General features: G+C 38.0%; 1 protein-coding gene and 1 long non-coding RNA gene across 7 annotated transcripts in view; one reads left to right on the top strand and one right to left on the bottom strand.

Annotated features, from left to right (window-relative positions):
• The window catches only part of LOC145447249 (uncharacterized), a 229584-nt gene that overhangs the window by 114954 nt on the left and 88915 nt on the right, over positions 1–25715 (top strand). The window lies entirely within an intron of this gene.
• On the bottom strand, positions 14961–23937 carry LOC145440164 (mannan-binding lectin serine protease 1-like). Of its 6 annotated transcripts, XM_080317748.1 has the most exons (8): positions 22607–23937; positions 22344–22434; positions 22204–22269; positions 18523–18612; positions 17437–17682; positions 16467–16825; positions 15680–15788; positions 14961–14997 (listed from the first exon to the last, which is right to left on the bottom strand). In XM_080317748.1, the coding sequence occupies exons 4-6, from the start codon at positions 18564–18566 to the stop codon at positions 16750–16752; spliced, it is 366 nt and encodes a 121-aa protein (XP_080173874.1). In that variant the 5' UTR covers positions 18567–18612; positions 22204–22269; positions 22344–22434; positions 22607–23937; the 3' UTR covers positions 14961–14997; positions 15680–15788; positions 16467–16749. The 6 variants fall into 6 exon arrangements, with proteins under 6 accessions (XP_080173874.1, XP_080173870.1, XP_080173900.1 ...); XM_080317744.1 differs by lacking the exon at positions 15680–15788; XM_080317774.1 differs by lacking the exon at positions 15680–15788 and having other exon boundaries at positions 16467–16638.

Genomic DNA, 25715 nt, shown 5'->3' with positions numbered 1-25715 from the left:
CAAAGCTGTTGATATTTAAAACAGTCCGACCAATCAGGCGAAGCCTTGAAGGTTACGAAATTTAATAGAAAATCAAAGCTGTTGATATTTAAAACAGTCCGACCAATCAGGCGAAGCCTTGAAGGTTACGAAATTTAAGAGAAAATCAAAGCTGTTGATATTTAAAACAGTTCGACCAATCACACGAAGCCTCGAAGGTTACGAAATTTTAAGAGAAAATCAAAGCTGTTGATATTTTGAACAGTCCGACCAATCAGGCGATGGCTCGAAAGTTACGAAATTTAATAGAAAATCAAAGCTGTTGATATTTTGAACAGTCCGACCAATCACACGAAGCCTCGAAAGTTACGAAATTTAAGAGAAAATCAAAGCTGTTGATATTTTGAACAGTCCGACCAATCAGGCGAAGCCTTGAAGGTTACGAAATTTAAGAGAAAATCAAAGCTGTTGATATTTAAAACAGTCCGACCAATCAGGCGAAGCCTTGAAGGTTACGAAATTTAAGAGAAAATCAAAGTTGTTGTTATTTTGAACAGTCCGACCAATCAGGCGAAGCCTTGAAGGTTACGAAATTTAATAGAAAATCAAAGCTGTTGATATTTAAAACAGTCCGACCAATCAGGCGAAGCCTCGAAGGTTACAAAATTTAATAGAAAATCAAAGCTGTTGATATTTAAAACAGTCCGACCAATCAGGCGAAGCCTTGAAGGTTACGAAATTTAAGAGAAAATCAAAGCTGTTGATATTTAAAACAGTTCGACCAATCACACGAAGCCTCGAAGGTTACGAAATTTTAAGAGAAAATCAAAGCTGTTGATATTTTGAACAGTCCGACCAATCAGGCGATGGCTCGAAAGTTACGAAATTTAATAGAAAATCAAAGCTGTTGATATTTAAAACAGTCCGACCAATCAGGCGAAGCCTTGAAGGTTACGAAACTTAATAGAAAATCAAAGCTGTTGATATTTAAAACGGTCCGACCAATCAGGCGAAGCCTTGAAGGTTACGAAATTTAAGAGAAAATCAAAGCTGTTGATATTTAAAACAGTCCGACCAATCAGGCGAAGCCTTGAAGGTTACGAAACTTAATAGAAAATCAAAGCTGTTGATATTTAAAACGGTCCGACCAATCAGGCGAAGCCTTGAAGGTTACGAAATTTAAGAGAAAATCAAAGCTGTTGATATTTTGAACAGTCCGACCAATCACACGAAGCCTCGAAGGTTACGAAATTTAAGAGAAAATCAAAGCTGTTGATATTTAAAACGGTCCGACCAATCAGGCGAAGCCTTGAAGGTTACGAAATTTAAGAGAAAATCAAAGTTGTTGATATTTTGAACAGTCCGACCAATCACACGAAGCCTCGAAGGTTACGAAATTTAAGAGAAAATCAAAGCTGTTGATATTTAAAACAGTCCGACCAATCACACGAAGCCTCGAAGGTTACGAAATTTAATAGAAAATCAAAGCTGTTGATATTTAAAACAGTTCGACCAATCACACGAAGCCTCGAAGGTTACGAAATTTAATAGAAAATCAAAGCTGTTGATATTTAAAACGGTCCGACCAATCAGGCGAAGCCTTGAAGGTTACGAAATTTAAGAGAAAATCAAAGTTGTTGATATTTTGAACAGTCCGACCAATCACACGAAGCCTCGAAGGTTACGAAATTTAAGAGAAAATCAAAGCTGTTGATATTTAAAACAGTCCGACCAATCACACGAAGCCTCGAAGGTTACGAAATTTAATAGAAAATCAAAGCTGTTGATATTTAAAACAGTCCGACCAATCACACGAAGCCTCGAAGGTTACGAAATTTAATAGAAAATCAAAGCTGTTGATATTTAAAACAGTCCGACCAATCACACGAAGCCTCGAAGGTTACGAAATTTAAGAGAAAATCAAAGTTGTTGATATTTTGAACAGTCCGACCAATCACACGAAGCCTCGAAGGTTACGAAATTTAAGAGAAAATCAAAGCTGTTGATATTTAAAACAGTCCGACCAATCACACGAAGCCTCGAAGGTTACGAAATTTAATAGAAAATCAAAGCTGTTGATATTTAAAACAGTCCGACCAATCACACGAAGCCTCGAAGGTTACGAAATTTAAGAGAAAATCAAAGTTGTTGATATTTTGAACAGTCCGACCAATCAGGCGAAGCCTTGAAGGTTACGAAATTTAAGAGAAAATCAAAGTTGTTGATATTTTGAACAGTCCGACCAATCAGGCGAAGCCTTGAAGGTTACGAAATTTAAGAGAAAATCAAAGCTGTTGATATTTAAAACAGTCCGACCAATCAGGCGAAGCCTTGAAAATTACGAAATTTAATAGAAAATCAAAGCTGTTGATATTTAAAACAGTCCGACCAATCAGGCGAAGCCTTGAAGGTTACGAAATTTAAGAGAAAATCAAAGCTGTTGATATTTAAAACAGTCCGACCAATCAGGCGAAGCCTCGAAGGTTACGAAATTTGAGAGAAAATCAAAGCTGTTGATATTTAAAACAGTCCGACCAATCACACGAAGCCTCGAAGGTTACGAAATTTAAGAGAAAATCAAAGCTGTTGATATTTAAAACAGTCCGACCAATCACACGAAGCCTCGAAGGTTACGAAATTTAATAGAAAATCAAAGCTGTTGATATTTAAAACAGTCCGACCAATCACACGAAGCCTCGAAGGTTACGAAATTTAAGAGAAAATCAAAGTTGTTGATATTTTGAACAGTCCGACCAATCAGGCGAAGCCTTGAAGGTTACGAAATTTAAGAGAAAATCAAAGTTGTTGATATTTTGAACAGTCCGACCAATCAGGCGAAGCCTTGAAGGTTACGAAATTTAAGAGAAAATCAAAGCTGTTGATATTTAAAACAGTCCGACCAATCAGGCGAAGCCTTGAAAATTACGAAATTTAATAGAAAATCAAAGCTGTTGATATTTAAAACAGTCCGACCAATCAGGCGAAGCCTTGAAGGTTACGAAATTTAAGAGAAAATCAAAGCTGTTGATATTTAAAACAGTCCGACCAATCAGGCGAAGCCTCGAAGGTTACGAAATTTGAGAGAAAATCAAAGCTGTTGATATTTAAAACAGTCCGACCAATCAGGCGAAGCCTTGAAAATTACGAAATTTAATAGAAAATCAAAGCTGTTGATATTTAAAACAGTCTGACCAATCAGGCGAAGCCTTGAAGGTTACGAAATTTAATAGAAAATCAAAGCTGTTGATATTTAAAACAGTCCGACCAATCAGGCGAAGCCTTGAAGGTTACGAAATTTAAGAGAAAATCAAAGCTGTTGATATTTAAAACAGTCCGACCAATCAGGCGAAGCCTTGAAAATTACGAAATTTAATAGAAAATCAGAGCTGTTGATATTTAAAACAGTCCGACCAATCAGGCGAAGCCTTGAAGGTTACGAAATTTAAGAGAAAATCAAAGCTGTTGATATTTAAAACAGTCCGACCAATCAGGCGAAGCCTTGAAGGTTACGAAATTTAAGAGAAAATCAAAGCTGTTGATATTTAAAACAGTCCGACCAATCAGGCGAAGCCTTGAAGGTTACGAAATTTAAGAGAAAATCAAAGCTGTTGATATTTAAAACAGTCCGACCAATCAGGGGAAGCCTTGAAAATTACGAAATTTAATAGAAAATCAAAGCTGTTGATATTTAAAACAGTCCGACCAATCAGGCGAAGCCTTGAAGGTTACGAAATTTAAGAGAAAATCAAAGCTGTTGATATTCAAAACAGTCCGACCAATCAGGCGAAGCCTTGAAGGTTACGAAATTTAAGAGAAAATCAAAGCTGTTGATATTTAAAACAGTCCGACCAATCAGGCGAAGCCTCGAAAGTTACGAAATTTGAGAGAAAATCAAAGCTGTTGATATTTAAAACAGTTCGACCAATCACACGAAGCCTCGAAGGTTACGAAATTTAATAGAAAATCAAAGCTGTTGATATTTAAAACAGTCCGACCAATCAGGCGAAGCCTTGAAGGTTACGAAATTTAAGAGAAAATCAAAGCTGTTGATATTTAAAACAGTCCGACCAATCAGGCGAAGCCTTGAAGGTTACGAAATTTAAGAGAAAATCAAAGCTGTTGATATTTAAAACAGTCCGACCAATCAGGCGAAGCCTCGAAAGTTACGAAATTTAAGAGAAAATCAAAGCTGTTGATATTTATAACAGTTCGACCAATCAGGCGATGCCTCGAAAGTTACGAAATTTAAGAGAAAATCAAAGCTGTTGACATTTAAAACAGTCCGACCAATCAGGCGAAGCCTTGAAGGTTACGAAATTTAAGAGAAAATCAAAGCTGTTGATATTTAAAACAGTCCGACCAATCAGGCGAAGCCTTGAAGGTTACGAAATTTAATAGAAAATCAAAGCTGTTGATATTTAAAACAGTCCGACCAATCAGGCGAAGCCTTGAAAATTACGAAATTTAATAGAAAATCAAAGCTGTTGATATTTATAACAGTCCGACCAATCAGGCGAAGCCTTGAAAATTACGAAATTTAATAGAAAATCAAAGCTGTTGATATTTATAACAGTCCGACCAATCAGGCGAAGCCTTGAAAATTACGAAATTTAATAGAAAATCAAAGCTGTTGATATTTAAAACAGTCCGACCAATCAGGCGAAGCCTCGAAGGTTACGAAATTTAAGAGAAAATCAAAGCTGTTGATATTTAAAACAGTCCGACCAATCAGGCGAAGCCTTGAAAGTTACGAAATTTAATAGAAAATCAAAGCTGTTGATATTTAAAACAGTCCGACCAATCAGGCGAAGCCTTGAAGGTTACGAAATTTAAGAGAAAATCAAAGCTGTTGATATTTAAAACAGTCCGACCAATCAGGCGAAGCCTTGAAGGTTACGAAATTTAAGAGAAAATCAAAGCTGTTGATATTTAAAACAGTCCGACCAATCAGGCGAAGCCTTGAAGGTTACGAAATTTAAGAGAAAATCAAAGCTGTTGATATTTAAAACAGTCCGACCAATCAGGCGAAGCCTCGAAAGTTACGAAATTTGAGAGAAAATCAAAGCTGTTGATATTTAAAACAGTCTGACCAATCAGGCGAAGCCTTGAAGGTTACGAAATTTAATAGAAAATCAAAGCTGTTGATATTTAAAACAGTCTGACCAATCAGGCGAAGCCTTGAAGGTTACGAAATTTAATAGAAAATCAAAGCTGTTGATATTTAAAACAGTCCGACCAATCAGGCGAAGCCTTGAAGGTTACGAAATTTAATAGAAAATCAAAGCTGTTGATATTTAAAACAGTCTGACCAATCAAGCGAAGCCTTGAAGGTTACGAAATTTAATAGAAAATCAAAGCTGTTGATATTTAAAACAGTCCGACCAATCAGGCGAAGCCTTGAAAATTACGAAATTTAATAGAAAATCAAAGATGTTGATATTTAAAACAGTCCGACCAATCAGGCGAAGCCTTGAAGGTTACGAAATTTAATAGAAAATCAAAGCTGTTGATATTTAAACAGTCCGACCAATCAGGCGAAGCCTTGAAAATTACGAAATTTAATAGAAAATCAAAGCTGTTGATATTTAAAACAGTCCGACCAATCAGGCGAAGCCTCGAAGGTTACGAAATTTAAGAGAAAATCAAAGCTGTTGATATTTAAAACAGTCCGACCAATCACACGAAGCCTCGAAGGTTACGAAATTTAATAGAAAATCAAAGCTGTTGATATTTAAAACAGTCCGACCAATCAGGCGAAGCCTTGAAAATTACGAAATTTAATAGAAAATCAAAGCTGTTGATATTTAAAACAGTCCGACCAATCAGGCGAAGCCTTGAAAATTACGAAATTTAATAGAAAATCAAAGCTGTTGATATTTAAAACAGTCCGACCAATCAGGCGAAGCCTTGAAGGTTACGAAATTTAAGAGAAAATCAAAGCTGTTGATATTTAAAACAGTCCGACCAATCACACGAAGCCTCGAAGGTTACGAAATTTAATAGAAAATCAAAGCTGTTGATATTTAAAACAGTCCGACCAATCAGGCGAAGCCTTGAAAATTACGAAATTTAATAGAAAATCAAAGCTGTTGATATTTAAAACAGTCCGACCAATCAGGCGAAGCCTTGAAGGTTACGAAATTTAATAGAAAATCAAAGCTGTTGATATTTAAAACAGTCCGACCAATCAGGCGAAGCCTTGAAGGTTACGAAATTTAATAGAAAATCAAAGCTGTTGATATTTAAAACAGTCCGACCAATCAGGCGAAGCCTTGAAAATTACGAAATTTAATAGAAAATCAAAGCTGTTGATATTTAAAACAGTCCGACCAATCAGGCGAAGCCTCGAAGGTTACGAAATTTAATAGAAAATCAAAGCTGTTGATATTTAAACAGTCCGACCAATCAGGCGAAGCCTTGAAAATTACGAAATTTAATAGAAAATCAAAGCTGTTGATATTTAAAACAGTCCGACCAATCAGGCGAAGCCTCGAAGGTTACGAAATTTAAGAGAAAATCAAAGCTGTTGATATTTAAAACAGTCCGACCAATCAGGCGAAGCCTTGAAGGTTACGAAATTTAAGAGAAAATCAAAGCTGTTGATATTTAAAACAGTCCGACCAATCAGGCGAAGCCTTGAAGGTTACGAAATTTAATAGAAAATCAAAGCTGTTGATATTTAAAACAGTCCGACCAATCAGGCGAAGCCTTGAAGGTTACGAAATTTGAGAGAAAATCAAAGCTGTTGATATTTAAAACAGTCCGACCAATCAGGCGAAGCCTTGAAGGTTACGAAATTTAATAGAAAATCAAAGCTGTTGATATTTAAAACAGTCCGACCAATCAGGCGAAGCCTTGAAGGTTACGAAATTTAATAGAAAATCAAAGCTGTTGATATTTAAAACAGTCCGACCAATCAGGCGAAGCCTTGAAAATTACGAAATTTAATAGAAAATCAAAGCTGTTGATATTTAAAACAGTCCGACCAATCAGGCGAAGCCTTGAAGGTTACGAAATTTAATAGAAAATCAAAGCTGTTGATATTTAAACAGTCCGACCAATCAGGCGAAGCCTTGAAAATTACGAAATTTAATAGAAAATCAAAGCTGTTGATATTTAAAACAGTCCGACCAATCAGGCGAAGCCTCGAAGGTTACGAAATTTAAGAGAAAATCAAAGCTGTTGATATTTAAAACAGTCCGACCAATCAGGCGAAGCCTTGAAGGTTACGAAATTTAAGAGAAAATCAAAGCTGTTGATATTTAAAACAGTCCGACCAATCAGGCGAAGCCTTGAAGGTTACGAAATTTAATAGAAAATCAAAGCTGTTGATATTTAAAACAGTCCGACCAATCAGGCGAAGCCTTGAAGGTTACGAAATTTAATAGAAAATCAAAGCTGTTGATATTTAAACAGTCCGACCAATCAGGCGAAGCCTTGAAAATTACGAAATTTAATAGAAAATCAAAGCTGTTGATATTTAAAACAGTCCGACCAATCAGGCGAAGCCTCGAAGGTTACGAAATTTAAGAGAAAATCAAAGCTGTTGATATTTAAAACAGTCCGACCAATCAGGCGAAGCCTTGAAGGTTACGAAATTTAATAGAAAATCAAAGCTGTTGATATTTAAAACAGTCCGACCAATCAGGCGAAGCCTTGAAGGTTACGAAATTTAATAGAAAATCAAAGCTGTTGATATTTAAAACAGTCTGACCAATCAGGCGAAGCCTTGAAGGTTACGAAATTTAATAGAAAATCAAAGCTGTTGATATTTAAAACAGTCCGACCAATCAGGCGAAGCCTTGAAAATTACGAAATTTAATAGAAAATCAAAGCTGTTGATATTTAAAACAGTCCGACCAATCAGGCGAAGCCTTGAAGGTTACGAAATTTAATAGAAAATCAAAGCTGTTGATATTTAAACAGTCCGACCAATCAGGCGAAGCCTTGAAAATTACGAAATTTAATAGAAAATCAAAGCTGTTGATATTTAAAACAGTCCGACCAATCAGGCGAAGCCTCGAAGGTTACGAAATTTAAGAGAAAATCAAAGCTGTTGATATTTAAAACAGTCCGACCAATCACACGAAGCCTCGAAGGTTACGAAATTTAATAGAAAATCAAAGCTGTTGATATTTAAAACAGTCCGACCAATCAGGCGAAGCCTTGAAAATTACGAAATTTAATAGAAAATCAAAGCTGTTGATATTTAAAACAGTCCGACCAATCAGGCGAAGCCTTGAAGGTTACGAAATTTAATAGAAAATCAAAGCTGTTGATATTTAAAACAGTCCGACCAATCAGGCGAAGCCTTGAAGGTTACGAAATTTAATAGAAAATCAAAGCTGTTGATATTTAAAACAGTCCGACCAATCAGGCGAAGCCTTGAAAATTACGAAATTTAATAGAAAATCAAAGCTGTTGATATTTAAAACAGTCCGACCAATCAGGCGAAGCCTCGAAGGTTACGAAATTTAATAGAAAATCAAAGCTGTTGATATTTAAACAGTCCGACCAATCAGGCGAAGCCTTGAAAATTACGAAATTTAATAGAAAATCAAAGCTGTTGATATTTAAAACAGTCCGACCAATCAGGCGAAGCCTCGAAGGTTACGAAATTTAAGAGAAAATCAAAGCTGTTGATATTTAAAACAGTCCGACCAATCAGGCGAAGCCTTGAAGGTTACGAAATTTAAGAGAAAATCAAAGCTGTTGATATTTAAAACAGTCCGACCAATCAGGCGAAGCCTTGAAGGTTACGAAATTTAATAGAAAATCAAAGCTGTTGATATTTAAAACAGTCCGACCAATCAGGCGAAGCCTTGAAGGTTACGAAATTTGAGAGAAAATCAAAGCTGTTGATATTTAAAACAGTCCGACCAATCAGGCGAAGCCTTGAAGGTTACGAAATTTAATAGAAAATCAAAGCTGTTGATATTTAAAACAGTCCGACCAATCAGGCGAAGCCTTGAAGGTTACGAAATTTAATAGAAAATCAAAGCTGTTGATATTTAAAACAGTCCGACCAATCAGGCGAAGCCTTGAAAATTACGAAATTTAATAGAAAATCAAAGCTGTTGATATTTAAAACAGTCCGACCAATCAGGCGAAGCCTTGAAGGTTACGAAATTTAATAGAAAATCAAAGCTGTTGATATTTAAACAGTCCGACCAATCAGGCGAAGCCTTGAAAATTACGAAATTTAATAGAAAATCAAAGCTGTTGATATTTAAAACAGTCCGACCAATCAGGCGAAGCCTCGAAGGTTACGAAATTTAAGAGAAAATCAAAGCTGTTGATATTTAAAACAGTCCGACCAATCAGGCGAAGCCTTGAAGGTTACGAAATTTGAGAGAAAATCAAAGCTGTTGATATTTAAAACAGTCCGACCAATCAGGCGAAGCCTTGAAGGTTACGAAATTTAATAGAAAATCAAAGCTGTTGATATTTAAAACAGTCCGACCAATCAGGCGAAGCCTTGAAGGTTACGAAATTTAATAGAAAATCAAAGCTGTTGATATTTAAAACAGTCCGACCAATCAGGCGAAGCCTTGAAGGTTACGAAATTTAATAGAAAATCAAAGCTGTTGATATTTAAACAGTCCGACCAATCAGGCGAAGCCTTGAAAATTACGAAATTTAATAGAAAATCAAAGCTGTTGATATTTAAAACAGTCCGACCAATCAGGCGAAGCCTCGAAGGTTACGAAATTTAAGAGAAAATCAAAGCTGTTGATATTTAAAACAGTCCGACCAATCAGGCGAAGCCTTGAAGGTTACGAAATTTAAGAGAAAATCAAAGCTGTTGATATTTAAAACAGTCCGACCAATCAGGCGAAGCCTTGAAGGTTACGAAATTTAAGAGAAAATCAAAGCTGTTGATATTTAAAACAGTCCGACCAATCAGGCGAAGCCTCGAAAGTTACGAAATTTGAGAGAAAATCAAAGCTGTTGATATTTAAAACAGTCTGACCAATCAGGCGAAGCCTTGAAGGTTACGAAATTTAATAGAAAATCAAAGCTGTTGATATTTAAAACAGTCCGACCAATCAGGCGAAGCCTTGAAGGTTACGAAATTTAATAGAAAATCAAAGCTGTTGATATTTTGAACAGTCCGACCAATCAGGCGAAGCCTTGAAGGTTACGAAATTTAATAGAAAATCAAAGCTGTTGATATTTAAAACAGTCCGACCAATCAGGCGAAGCCTTGAAGGTTACGAAATTTAATAGAAAATCAAAGCTGTTGATATTTTGAACAGTCCGACCAATCAGGCGAAGCCTTGAAGGTTACGAAATTTAATAGAAAATCAAAGCTGTTGATATTTAAAACAGTCTGACCAATCAGGCGAAGCCTTGAAGGTTACGAAATTTAATAGAAAATCAAAGCTGTTGATATTTAAAACAGTCCGACCAATCAGGCGAAGCCTTGAAAATTACGAAATTTAATAGAAAATCAAAGCTGTTGATATTTAAAACAGTCCGACCAATCAGGCGAAGCCTTGAAGGTTACGAAATTTAATAGAAAATCAAAGCTGTTGATATTTAAAACAGTCCGACCAATCAGGCGAAGCCTTGAAGGTTACGAAATTTAAGAGAAAATCAAAGCTGTTGATATTTAAAACAGTCCGACCAATCAGGCGAAGCCTTGAAGGTTACGAAATTTAAGAGAAAATCAAAGCTGTTGATATTTAAAACAGTCCGACCAATCAGGCGAAGCCTCGAAAGTTACGAAATTTGAGAGAAAATCAAAGCTGTTGATATTTAAAACAGTCCGACCAATCAGGCGAAGCCTTGAAGGTTACGAAATTTAAGAGAAAATCAAAGCTGTTGATATTTAAAACAGTCCGACCAATCAGGCGAAGCCTTGAAGGTTACGAAATTTAATAGAAAATCAAAGCTGTTGATATTTAAAACAGTCCGACCAATCAGGCGAAGCCTTGAAGGTTACGAAATTTAAGAGAAAATCAAAGCTGTTGATATTTAAAACAGTCCGACCAATCAGGCGAAGCCTTGAAGGTTACGAAATTTGAGAGAAAATCAAAGCTGTTGATATTTAAAACAGTCCGACCAATCAGGCGAAGCCTTGAAGGTTACGAAATTTAATAGAAAATCAAAGCTGTTGATATTTAAAACAGTCCGACCAATCAGGCGAAGCCTTGAAGGTTACGAAATTTAATAGAAAATCAAAGCTGTTGATATTTAAAACAGTCCGACCAATCAGGCGAAGCCTTGAAGGTTACGAAATTTAAGAGAAAATCAAAGCTGTTGATATTTTGAACAGTCCGACCAATCAGGCGAAGCCTTGAAGGTTACGAAATTTAAGAGAAAATCAAAGTTGTTGATATTTTGAACAGTCCGACCAATCAGGCGAAGCCTTGAAGGTTACGAAATTTAAGAGAAAATCAAAGCTGTTGATATTTTGAACAGTCCGACCAATCAGGCGAAGCCTTGAAGGTTACGAAATTTAAGAGAAAATCAAAGCTGTTGATATTTAAAACGGTCCGACCAATCAGGCGAAGCCTTGAAGGTTACGAAATTTAAGAGAAAATCAAAGTTGTTGATATTTTGAACAGTCCGACCAATCAGGCGAAGCCTTGAAGGTTACGAAATTTAAGAGAAAATCAAAGCTGTTGATATTTTGAACAGTCCGACCAATCAGGCGAAGCCTTGAAGGTTACGAAATTTAAGAGAAAATCAAAGCTGTTGATATTTAAAACAGTCCGACCAATCAGGCGAAGCCTTGAAGGTTACGAAATTTAAGAGAAAATCAAAGCTGTTGATATTTAAAACAGTCCGACCAATCAGGCGAAGCCTTGAAGGTTACGAAATTTAAGAGAAAATCAAAGTTGTTGATATTTTGAACAGTCCGACCAATCAGGCGATGGCTCGAAAGTTACGAAATTTAAGAGAAAATCAAAGCTGTTGATATTTAAAACGGTCCGACCAATCAGGCGAAGCCTTGAAGGTTACGAAATTTAAGAGAAAATCAAAGTTGTTGATATTTTGAACAGTCCGACCAATCACACGAAGCCTCGAAGGTTACGAAATTTAAGAGAAAATCAAAGCTGTTGATATTTAAAACAGTCCGACCAATCACACGAAGCCTCGAAGGTTACGAAATTTAATAGAAAATCAAAGCTGTTGATATTTAAAACAGTCCGACCAATCACACGAAGCCTCGAAGGTTACGAAATTTAATAGAAAATCAAAGCTGTTGATATTTAAAACAGTCCGACCAATCACACGAAGCCTCGAAGGTTACGAAATTTAAGAGAAAATCAAAGTTGTTGATATTTTGAACAGTCCGACCAATCACACGAAGCCTCGAAGGTTACGAAATTTAAGAGAAAATCAAAGCTGTTGATATTTAAAACAGTCCGACCAATCACACGAAGCCTCGAAGGTTACGAAATTTAATAGAAAATCAAAGCTGTTGATATTTAAAACAGTCCGACCAATCACACGAAGCCTCGAAGGTTACGAAATTTAAGAGAAAATCAAAGTTGTTGATATTTTGAACAGTCCGACCAATCAGGCGAAGCCTTGAAGGTTACGAAATTTAAGAGAAAATCAAAGTTGTTGATATTTTGAACAGTCCGACCAATCAGGCGAAGCCTTGAAGGTTACGAAATTTAAGAGAAAATCAAAGCTGTTGATATTTAAAACAGTCCGACCAATCAGGCGAAGCCTTGAAAATTACGAAATTTAATAGAAAATCAAAGCTGTTGATATTTAAAACAGTCCGACCAATCAGGCGAAGCCTTGAAGGTTACGAAATTTAAGAGAAAATCAAAGCTGTTGATATTTTGAACAGTCCGACCAATCAGGCGATGGCTCGAAAGTTACGAAATTTAAGAGAAAATCAAAGCTGTTGATATTTAAAACAGTCCGACCAATCAGGCGAAGCCTTGAAGGTTACGAAATTTAAGAGAAAATCAAAGCTGTTGATATTTTGAACAGTTTGACCAATCAGGAGAAGCCTCGAAAGTTACGAAATTCAGCGTCTGGAGCTACGGCCTCCTCGCAATCGGCAGCTGTCTGATGTTCTGCGTTGGTGTCTGCGGACGTTTCGATTTCAGGGAGGTTCGAATCGGGACGGCCCAAGTCGGGCAAATCGTCATCTGAAGTCTAATGCTTCACCTGAAACAGACATCAGCATCAGCATGGTGGGTGACATAAAAGATATTTCGATGGAGTTCACTTCTGATGAGACTTGGAGTATTTGAAATGCAATACGATAATTGGCCAATTGAATACACTCATAAACCATTACAACATTGACTCTAACGAGGATATGAGTTGAAATATCTCTATAATTCCCTCGATTTAGTCGAGATGCGTCATTGGCCCTGAGTATCTGTAGTGAGGAATACATGAGATCGTAAACGCCGGCGTCAAAATTTTGTTCAATATTTTATATCACCAAATCCCTATTCTATTTTCTGTGGAGACATTTCGGGTCTGAGTAAGGTAAAACAGCAGTGCGACCAAAGATATTTGAATTTAACTCTCCATGTATTTTACATTCAACGTGTCGTTTCCGCCTCTACGAGTAACTATTATTTGGCCCATTTTTCAGAAAACTCTGACCTTGGTGTGTACTTTTTGCGTTCTCAAAACTGCCACAGATGGCTATAATGTGGCCTACGAACAATCGAACATGTTCAACATTTGCTGTCTTGACGGATTATAATATTTATGGCCAAGTATCTATCACTAAAAATCTCAACTTCTATTAGAAATTTGATGGATATTGCGAAAACCTTTCAATTTGCTCAGAATGGCTGTACGTTTGACAGCCCTGATGTAGAAAAAATATATCGGTAATTTTTAGTCACGGCATGGTAATAGGAGGTCGGAGAACTATAATCTGTGACTACTAGACCGGGACTATAGACATTTCGCTTATAGCTTACAGGCAGAGGAAGATCAAAGAATACAGAGTTGGGCTTTGACCCCCAAAACTCATCCCCTGGCTACGCAACTGCTAGCGGTGATGACTCTGAGCCAGCAATGGCTATAAGAACACCACAAGACAGAACACCGGTGTTACAATTTACCCACGATTTTTTTTGATGCGCGACTAGAACTAGAACTACTCAAAAACCGTTAAACTGATTAGATCGGAAGTTCGAAGAAGTCTGCGGCAGACATTGTTTCTCCGCTCCTTGGTATAGAGCTCTGATTTAAGCGCAACCACTCCAAATGCTGAATCAAAACTTCACTGACGTACATTGCATTTCAACTTTGCAACAGAGATTCGGTCTTACCTCGATTTTTTTCTCGGGCTGCAGCACGGGTCTGGACATGAAATCTTGCAGCTTCTTTGGAGACGGCCGGTGGTACGGCAAATTCAACGATGATTCTGCAGCATAGGTCGATCTAGTTTAGATGAGGAGACAAAAAAATAGCAGAGGGAATATGGACGCTCGTTGAAAGAAATTTCCAAGCAGGCTGAAATAGAGCTAATATTTCATTGTAACTTCGAAGAATAGTAAAGTCAACACATGATTGGTATTTTGCCTATCAGTCCTGCTACTTAGAAAATAGGGCCGGAACCTATTAGGACAGAGAAAAGTTACGATATTATGAATGCGAGCCATTTCATATCACTCGAGCAGAGTTGGAAAGAGTAGGTTGAACTGAAAACTAAACAGTGAACACGATGACTTGGACTCGAGTCACATCACTATGACTCGGGCTTAGCCCTCTACTCACCGACTTCGACTCGGAGTTGACTCGGTGGTGAATTGAAAATGACTTGACTTGAGTCGAAACTATACTCTGGGTGCACAGCTATTTACATCAAGCTTACACCAACCACTAACCGTAAGGAGGAATATTTACGATGAAAACAAGGCAGTAAATGTCGGAGTGTAACAGTTTTAGAATACTGCCGTATAACAATTGATACAGAAGTCAAATATAATACAAAAGAGAACGTTTTCAAATGTTCCCCATTCCCCATTCCCCGTTCCCCCGTGAATGGGATTGGATCCGGCTCCATGCATGCTCTCTCTGGAAATCCGCATTTAATAAGAAATTTGATCATTTCAAAACACTACAAATTGCAATAGAAAGAAGACAAGACACGTCGTGGAAATTGTTATTTCTACTTGTAATTGACTAGAACTTGGTAATGTTATTTCCAGAGTTGTAATGACTTAAGTCTGACTCGAGAATCACTCGACTTGAAGCAATTTGTGTATTTATTGACTTGACCAGTACTCGAGACTTCGACGGCTAAGACAGGTAATTTGGAAACAATATCTGACCAACATCACTCGATTTCACAATGACGGATGTGCAGAGATAGTGCATAGCGAAACTTTTGAATATAATTCAAAAATGAAGTCAATGCCACTGCAATGGGTACTGCGCAGAATTGCGTCGATGCCATATTCACGAGTGTAAAGTTCAGTACCATATCTTTTAGTGCTCCAGCAGAACTGTAATAAATTAATCTAGTACAAAAGTACAATAGCCAATGTCATGATCAATGTCCCCTCTAAACTGCGCATGTGCGCAATTGCGCAGTGCTGACACGGTCTCCACGCACAGAAAATCCGAAGTAGTGACCATTTTTTTAGTCGTCACGCACTCTTGCCCAAGGGACCGCGCGGTGAGTTGGTGAGTGTGCGCAGACTCGTCCAAAATTAGAGGGAACATTGGTCATGAATATTGATCACAAGAATCATACCGATGCAAACAAACCCAGTCGGGCTCGGCTTCCAGAAAGCAGTCTTTTCGCAAAACGCTTCTTTCCAGGTCACGCCGGGCTGTACCAGTAGCCTACTGCACAAGTGTATCTGAAAATGATTATCATCATTATGTGTGGACACAATAAATACTGGTCACACCCTACCCTTGCATTACTTCGGAACAGGAAATAAAATGCTCTGCTGCTCTTGATTGACACAAGGACTTCCCATTAATTTTACAATAGTGATCTTAATCCTTTTCCAACTGGCGGACCAGTGAAATTTTGATACCGATGCCAATTATAATCAGCCCAGAATGTAATGACCTTTCTACAAGGTAAACTCCTGTTAAAACCAACAACTCGATTTGACTGTTGGGTTGCCCTTGAAAGAATTACTTTTTCACTGTTTGCTAGATTCTATTATGGGCCTACTGTTAAATGCCGTTAAATCGTACAGCCGAATTTTCACAAATTCTGCTAGAAAAGTTTTCTTAGCTGTCACTGGTCCTAATCGAAATGTGAGCTAGGCTAGTTGCATTATTGTCACATAATATAAGTCAAAAGTAGACCATGAACCCTAGATAATGTCAGAAAGCGTTAGATTACATTTTATTTCTCCAATTAGTGGATAAGCCTTAAACCTCTTACATTTTGGAATTGAGGATCTAATTCATATATATTTGGCAGACGAGCTGTACAGTTGACACTGACGACTGTTGAGCAACACTGTTTTAGAGTAAATTTGATTACTGTAAGTTTACAAATCGGAATATTTTGCACGTACCTCACAGCGGTCTTGCACGTAAACTTATCTGCGTCTTTGTCGATGACCTTGTTTTTAACTTCGGGCAATTCAGGTCAGTACATCTCTTCACATTCGGTATCTGGGATAGTAGGCTCCCATTCGACGTCTGAAGTGCATTTAGCAACCAAGCCCTTTTCGAAACATCATACCGCTGCCAGAATAGAAAGTAATATTCAGAATGCATTACGGTACGCAAGTTGGTAAACAGACTAGGCCTAGAGCTTGAATAGCTGGTTCATGGTACAGAACATGCAAACTACTTTCACATATCTTGGGCAAAGCGTTGATGGCACGGTAAGGTTTGTGGATCTGGTGACCATCGACCGCTGTCCGTACAACTGTAAATAAGACGCATGCTAATAAAAGATGCGGATGCATTGCGAATTGGGTATATTACGGTTCGGTACAAACATACATAATTGCTTGTTAACTTTGCATTTCAAAGTTGTGATTTGTATTTGTGAAAAGTGGAGTTCCAAAGTACTAACACCGCAATCCAGAACAAAGAACAAAGTACTTCATTACTAATCACTGTGGCAATTTTTGTCAAGTCAAAATTTGGTCAAAATTGTAGCGTAAGGTCAAAAAATTGTATAAATTCTTTTACAACCTGCTTTTCGTTTGTATCGTATAGACGTTTGCACTGTCGATGAACTTATCACTTCAGATTTTACAGCTTGTAGCCCATTGTCTGCTCATGGTGAATCATAAACAGTCAAATGAAACAAATAGGTTGACATGGTGTTATGCTCAACGTACCGCAATATCCTAACTGAAGCAAAACTGCGTGGGCATCGGTTCTTATATCAAGAAGTGCATGATGAAAAATTGTGAATGTGTAGAAGTACTCTATCACCGACAACATCTCGACAATTCCCATTATGAAAATGGTAAGACGAATATTTCTAGTTGCACGGAACACTTGACATTATATCACAGGCACACAAACCTCGCCAGAAAGCTGTTTCGGCCCAGAAATTGCGCGTATCCTTCATCGCACGTGTATCGGACGGAGGACGCGTACGGTAAAATGTCCGGAAGCCTTCCGTCACCAACAAACTCGAGAGTTGAATGTTCAAGGGTAGGCGGCGGTTCACAATCGAGTGCAACGCAGTCGATCGATTTCAACGGGTCGGAATGCCAGTCTCCAGTGTGGGTGCAAGCGGCGGTTTGCTTCATCTCCCTATTTTTATAGCTGCAATTAGGGCAAAAAAGGTCAAAGTTGATAGCGTTGCTATTCAAGTAGAAGTAGCGATTTGCAAGACATGTAAAAACATCTTGAAGTGCAAAATCAAATTTCGGAAAACTACCCAAGTAAGCAGTTCCAGAAAACTAGATTCGGTTGAGGGTGATCACATGCTTTTAGCAGGTAATTGGTTACTTTTGAAATTGAAAGACAATAGAAATAGCCGCAGTTTTCCCAAGCATACTCAGTTACCTGTTTGCCCAGTTGCCGTGACAATTTCACTCAAAAAAGTGGTGCAAACAAGTACCAAAATTGCTTAGTACTTTACAAAATCAAAGGTGCACAAAAGAGACTTCCAAGGCATGTAAGAAGTGCTTCCAGTATAGAATGACAGGAGTGAGGTATACTGCCCTGAGCCGTTTTCTAAGCGTCTTGGTCTTGGCAGTGTTTGGGCCATTGCAAGTCAAGACAATATGCCCATTCATAACAGCCGATTATCCCTCGATGGAATGCTGTTGCCATCACCAGAGCCGTTTTAGCTAGTGTCGAATAGTGATGTTGGGCACAGGAGAATAGCTTATTTTGAAACAACACAAAAACATGTAGAGACTGTAGTCAATTCCAGCATTTCTAATCGGTTTTCTTAGCTTTCTTCCGAAATCTCAAATCAGGTCGCGGGCCGCAGAATATGACTTGGCGGGCCGCATGCGGCCCGCGTGTTGGTGACCCCTGATCTAGGTAGATGGTCTTTTAAGTGTGAGAGATTCCAATATTTTTCATGTACCAGTCATTGTTAAGAATTGAAAGTAATTTGTAGCATCATATCATGTCAGTTTAGATTGATCTCACCTCTGATGCCTGTGCAACGCCCTTCTTGGTGGTGGCGACTTCATCCACTTGGATATCCCAGGAACTGCTCCAATTTTCGAATGGTGACGCCTGCAAGACAAAATCCTCGTCATTAAAATGTTCCCTTCAACACGTGTATTTCCAGTTATCTAGACAAAATTCAATAGCAATGTTTTCACAGGGTTGTAATGACTCGACTCGAGTCAATCTGTGTATTGACTTGACTTGGACTCGAGTCATTGCGCATGACTCGAAGCAAGTCCTATGACTCGAGACTCAGACGACCAAGGCCAACATTTCATGGTAATTTCGAAGAATAGTTAAGTAGTAGGGCGGTTCAAAAATAACATTTTTTCCTTAATCTTGCGGGCTACATGATTAAATCGTCAGGTTACCTTAAAAAACGACGCACACCAAATTTGAATTCATTCCAACCAATATTCGCGGTTTACGTAGAGTTTGAAAATTTTGAATTTGCCCAGAAACGCAAAAAAATTTTTTTTTCAAATTTTTCTGCTAACCCCATGAAATTGTTGGGCTGTAATATTGGGCTATCATGTTGGTGATCAAAATGTGGTGTTCAGAAATGAGCGTCCTGAAAATGGCAAAGGAGCAGCATGATATCAGAATGAGTTATTTTGAATTACAGATGCATGTCAAATACCAGAAACTGGAAATCGAAAGGCAGAAACTGGAGATGGCAAAAGAACTGCAAAATTGAGATAATACAGCAACGAATCGAAATAGCACAAAAACCAGACTTGGACAACTAGTTAATTGGCTGTATAATTAGAATAGTTAGTGCAGGTAATATAATTCTATCCTAATTTCTGATTTTGCTGAAAATGCTACAGTATAACTCTACATCAATAACAAACACGAACATGAACCAACACAACTTTACGTGCCTTGTATGTCGGAGAATCTTTTTGTCTACATAAAATAGGCTTGGTCAATTGGATGATTGTTGATTCTAGGGCAGCGGTTCTCAACCGGGTGTCCGCGGACCCCTAGGGGTCCGCGAAGCAATTCCAGGGGGTCCGCGAGACCTCTAAATTTTAAAAAATGGTTGATAACCTAATTTTTATTTTATTTTTTAATTTGAGAAAGCACAACGCAGTTTTGCACCACAACTGCTAAAACCTCATGACTCATATCATCATAATAATCGTCTGACATGAACTGTGGAAAATCATTTTCATTGCCAATTTTTGTTGGGGTTTGTGGAAAAATAAAAATATGGAGATGGTAACGTCGATCAGGGTGACTTCGTAATGTATGCGAAACCTTCTCGGTGCGAAGTTGTCAGTCTCATCAAATTAGTGAACAGTCGTTTGAAATAAAAATTTCCAAAGTATTTCCCTAATTTGTCCCAATGCAGGGATTGAAACCTCGGCACGAAATCCATTTTATCCTGTGATATGCATAATGACTATTAATAGCTTCTTTGAGGTACAGAACTTCAATATACAATTAAATAGTATATTCATATTGAGAGAGAGAGAGAGAGATGATATTCTTTTTCGTCTGCACCATCGAGATGCTTTGACGACGGAGTTGCGATACGGCCCCATGAGTCATCTAGTCTACGCCCCCGTTTTTTTCTCCTCCATGCTATCCGTGATTGCTGAGCGCCTAGCAGGATAGCTGCGGATACCAATTTTCGAGTCTTTGGTATGACCCGGCCGGGGATCGAACCCACGACCTACCGCTCGAGAAGCCGGACGCATAACCATTACACTATCTCGCTCGAAATGAGCCCGAGTAATTTCGGCTGACACTCGTCATAAATCGGACAATTATATACCTGCTTTTAAAGCTCGGCTTTCAGATTTGGCACATTCTTATTGCGGATTCCCTATCGACAAGGCTGGTTTTTGATGAACAAGGAGTGTTTCGTTATGCTATCAAAACATTACGCTCCAACCCTGAAATTCGTATCACCAGTTATATTGGTATGCAGCCCTGTCTTGCTAATGTTCAGTTATTCATGGTCGAAAATGTTTGCTGGTAAATATATATGTAAACCTGAACATAACAGGTCGTTTCATGACAGTCTTTCTCAGGTTGGAAAACTTGGATCCATTCTTTGGCGTATAAAATTTGTCTATACTTTTAGATTAGAATTTCACTTTGTCGGTAGAAACTCTCTGCGGGCCGATCCGCGGGTCCGTATGTTGCCCGTCCCTGCGCTAGATGCTAGACGTGATATGTTCATAAAATATTTGTTTCTTCATTTTGGTGTCATAAATGTTGCGATCACACCAAAAGTATCGTCGGAAGCGTTATGCGTTAATCTTGGATTAGCCTCCATCTATATTTGCGGAAACGGTTTTCGGCACTCCTCGTTCATATCAAAACGAAGACGCGGATTTTCAAGACACGACCACGTACTTACAGCAGCAAAATTAGCTATGAAATAATAAAAGTCCACCAATTTCTTCATAAATAGTATGATGTTATTTTCAAGAAAAATCATTATTTTGCTGTTTATCACAAGCCTACAGTTCATATTCGCACAAAACAGATGAAGGTTGCACCATAATAGAGCTAAAATTGAACCAAAACTTGAGGGGGTCCGCGAGGGTCCATGACGGTAAAAAGGGGTCCGCGAAGCCAAAAAGGTTGAGAACCACTGTTCTAGGGCTTTCAAATGAAACAAGGATCTGCCTCGCGCAATGACTGTAAACATTTGGTCATTATAGTTTTGAGCACAAGAAGGGTTCTCACTTAAATGTTGGTCAATTGCCGAAGCGTATGCTTGGTAATCGTCGTAACAGTCGGCGTGCCGATAGTCTGCTAGGCTCTCTAACATTTGGAGAGTAGCAAGAACATTGAGGTATGGATCCATTGTTATTCTCAGTCGATATTGCACTATATTAATGTAGCTCTCTATAAAACAGGTTGTATTGAATTTTATAGTTGACCAAATTCTTGATAAACTGAAGTGAGGTTTGGCTGTCAACAAACAAGATTACTCAATTGGGTAACAGCAGATAACTTGCATTGCAAAATTGTAACATGAATGCATAACTATTGTTACAGCACTTGAGCACATGTATTAGGGTTGTCCATAATTTGGAAAATCTCAAAAAAGATGCGTATCCATGTCTCATTCTGTAGATTATTAATAAAAAACATCAATGAACCTGCAATAAGCTCATAGGAAAGTCGTTAACATTTGTCTAGATGCGTTTAAAAATAGCTGCCGTAGAGTGGGCGTGTTAGCGACCATAGAACGGCGAGAAGACTAATAATCACGAAATAATTATAATTATGGCTACACATGTTTTTCCAAATTAGAATAGAATTATAGATACAGTAGTTATTTAAATAAAATTTGGATAGGGATTACTGAATATGTGAAAATTGAATCTGAACTACTCGATTAGCATTGTAGAGTTCTACTGTAGCATTTTCAGCAGGTTAGAATTATATTAATCATATTTTGCACTAACTATTCTAATTATACAGCCAATTAACTAGTTGCCCAAGTCTGGTTTTAGTGCTATCTCAATTTTGCAGTTCTTTTGCCATTTCCAGTTTCTGGTATTTGACATGCATCTGTAATTCCAAATACTTCATTCTGATATCATGCTGCTCCTTTGCCATTTCCAGGACGCTCATTTCTGAACACCACATTTTGATCAGTTGAAATATGATTTTTTTCATCAACACAACCTGGTATTTTCAAACTTGAGACAATTGGCGTTGAGCTTTTTGTGTTGTCTGTTTCATCTTGTATATCTGAATGTAGTAATGAATAAACTGTGGGTTGCATCACCATCATTGTATGCTAAATTGCTAATGCTAACACTTACTGGTCTGGTGTTCCATCCTGAAGTCTGTTGAGGGATTTTGAAGGAAGCGTCACATCGCCATCAACAACGAAAAGGGCAGCAATTTCATTTGCTGCAAGAAAACTATGGTTAACAACAGTTGTATTGATTCAATAGAGTTCAAGTTCAATAGAGCAACGTTAATGTCAATCAAAACAACCCGCAATGTTCTATTTGAAGTATTCGTGTGGCTATGTTGGTACCAACATGATTCATATGGATTTAAAATTAGTACCTCAACTTACCATCGCTGTTGTGACATGAAGAACCAGCCTCTGTGGTCACATCCTCGTCGATGATGAAGGTGCAAACTGAATCTTGGAAATATGCATCTGAATAAAAATTTTATTTAAAAATTTTAGTTAGAAATACATTAGAAAAGTTACTTTCAAATTATTTTTTCATGGTTTATCTTAACCTCGCGAAACATAGGAAGGATGGATGACTAAAATCATGACTTGACTTGAGTCAAAATTACCTGCTTGGAATAGGATGAATGGATTTGACTCGAGTCACTGCTTCAATATGACATACGGTATGAGAAATTCTGACTCGAAGTCAAGTTGCAAGCCTAACATAATATGGCCAACGATACTGCTCAGTCACTCTAGGGCAGCTACTTTCAAACGCATTTAGACAAATGTTAACTACTTTCCCGTGAGCTTATTGCAGGTTCATTGACGTTTTTTAACTATAATCTATAGAATGAGACATGGATACGCATAAATTTTGAGATTTTCCAAATTATGGACAACCCTAACATGTATGCATATTAGGGTTGTTCAGATTTGAAAAATTGTCAGGAAACTTCGATGCTTGTGACCAAAATGATGGATAAAAACATTTTTATGAGCAATTTTGGTCATCTTCCTCGTGATCTTCTATCCCCGAAGATCCACGGGGCAATTCTCCTTACTGCTTGATCTGTAGTGTTGACCATGTCACCGGTTTGTAGCTTTTGTGACGTTATCATTCGAAAACGGCCATGTAGAGACGAGATATTGCAATAAAATAGATATGTTTTCAAAATTTTATTGAAATGCAGTCCTGTAAAGGCCACATGCATATCCGTTTTGCTGAGCAAAACCTGTCTGTCATGCTCATGGGAATCACGTATTGGTTGCACCATTGACATCGGCTTTCTTTTAGATCATACATTGAAGAAGCGCCGTTGGGTTGCAATTCGTGACCAAATACTGATATTCCCAGCTAGTTTTCAGCCATAAGGTATTATTCAAAGGTATGTAATGTCCGTAATGCTTTTCTCAACTTCAAATCATCTGTAAAATACCGAGTTATCTTATTTTATGGTAGACTGCAATTTAGTTGAAGAAGAATGCCTGAAACAATCATCACAATGTTCAGCGCTTGCCTTGTAGGTATTCTTGTCATATTCCATACGTTAGCAACCTCTTCAACAGTTAGAAGGACATAGTCCTGCGTTGTGGTAGTTTCGGAGCAATTTTCTTTCAGATATGGCGGATGTAGTAGAACCTCATCTAGAGTCGGTAGCTTGGAGTGACTAATATACTCAGCGAAATATCCGATCGAATAGTGACCAGAATATCAGACCAGATAGTGGTCTTGTTCACGGTTGGTCCGCAAAACCCATATCCGTTTTGTTTCAGACATTCTTCTGCAACTAAATTGCAGTCTACCATAAAATAAGATAACTCGGTATTTTACATAAAAATGTTTTTATCCATCATTTTGGTCACAAGCATCGAAGTTTCCTGACAATTTTTCAAATCTGAACAACCCTAATGCATATGACTTATTCTATGATAACATCGTCACATTGCACATTCGCACAACAGTTAGATCCTTGCAACGGCTGAAATTTACTCCTGCAGAGCCAATTGTCATTGATATGGAGAAATCAAAATCGTATGCAAATGTGTTTTCTACAGAATATACACGGACGTTTAGTATGAACTCAATTTGTAAATCTTCACATTGGTGAAGCGGCTATTATAACTAACGCACCAATAAACGGAAAATAAAATTCCATTTGAAGAGTAATGACAGGGATAGCCCATCTAGTTCTAGATATCCCTGATTAATGAGATAAATGTTCTGCACTATACGAAGTTTGTAGTAGAGTTTCTGGCACAGCGATACGGGTATAAGACGATGATTTTGGTAGGCTATTCCTACAATACCTCTTTTCATGACCTCAAAACGCTTGTTCTGACGGGTTCTGGCGTTCATAACTTTGCACTATACAGTGGCAACAGTTTAGTTAGTTGCTGGTCGCATACGAATAGACATACAGCTTTCACATGACATCAACTAAACATACATATCTATGAAGAGCGCATCTCTCCCTTATGACGACACAGTTCATATCGCCACCGACCGAAAACAGCTGAGTGCTAACGTACGTCATCTGCGTCGCGATAAGATAACTCGTAGGTGATTGAGTTATCGCTGGATAAGGCGATCGGCAGAAGTCAGGCAAACATAATTAGTCATAAACTACTTCGCTGGATAAGGCGATCGGTAATCACTTTTTAATCGGCATCTGTTCAATCCATAGAAGTCATTTCCAAGCCTGCAGATAATTAGTCATGACGTGCCTTGTACACACGAATTACGAATTACGATGTGTGACGCAACAGTGCGTCCGGCGGTCCGAGGTCATGATCGTCCCACAATATTGTCACCAAGTACAATGAAATCGGTATAGTCGAAAAAAATAGCAAAGTATCGTTAATATGATGAATAACAGGCATTATATTCTATGTGGTCGCTTAAAAGGTACATATTTGAACTTTGACAAATCATATTCTGCTATGACGTCATAATGAGTGATACTCGATTACTCGACTCGACTCGAATCATTTTACGTGATTCAGAATCGATTCACTCAGGTACTCGAATTTGCCCAGCCCTAGTGGAACGTGTGACTATAATTGTTATGGCAGCGGTATATTAATGGACACTGAACAGTCTTTAAAGTAAACAAATTTCGGAGCAAAATTCACGAGTCAATTTCGAGTCATCAAGTATGGTCGGCGGCGATAAAAATCACTGTGTCTTGCATGTGTTCGGATTGTTCGCGAAACGATGGTTTGAAACGCAGTGAGAGCGACCAATCATTCAATGATCGTGCGTCATGATCAATTGCACAGCAATCAACATCAGGACTTGGCATCAGTTTTTGTGGCATTTTTGATCTATGTCAGGGGCAGCTAACCTGTAGCATTGGAAGCCAATATGAATAAATGGACATAATAGACAATTTAATGCGGATATTTGACTTCAAGTTAGTGCATGCCGACTGTGCGGTGGAGTGCGGCTGTAAGCTCTTTTAATAGCAGAAATTGGGCCTAAATAGAAAAAAAGTTGGTC

This window comes from Botryllus schlosseri, chromosome 1 (assembly GCF_051294905.1).
Source record: "Botryllus schlosseri isolate E-star chromosome 1, Bs_hap1, whole genome shotgun sequence".
In the NCBI taxonomy this organism is placed as follows: Eukaryota; Metazoa; Chordata; class Ascidiacea; order Stolidobranchia; family Styelidae; genus Botryllus; species Botryllus schlosseri.
The sequence above is the reverse complement of the archived record's forward strand: the minus strand, read 5'-3'. Positions and strand labels throughout refer to the sequence as shown.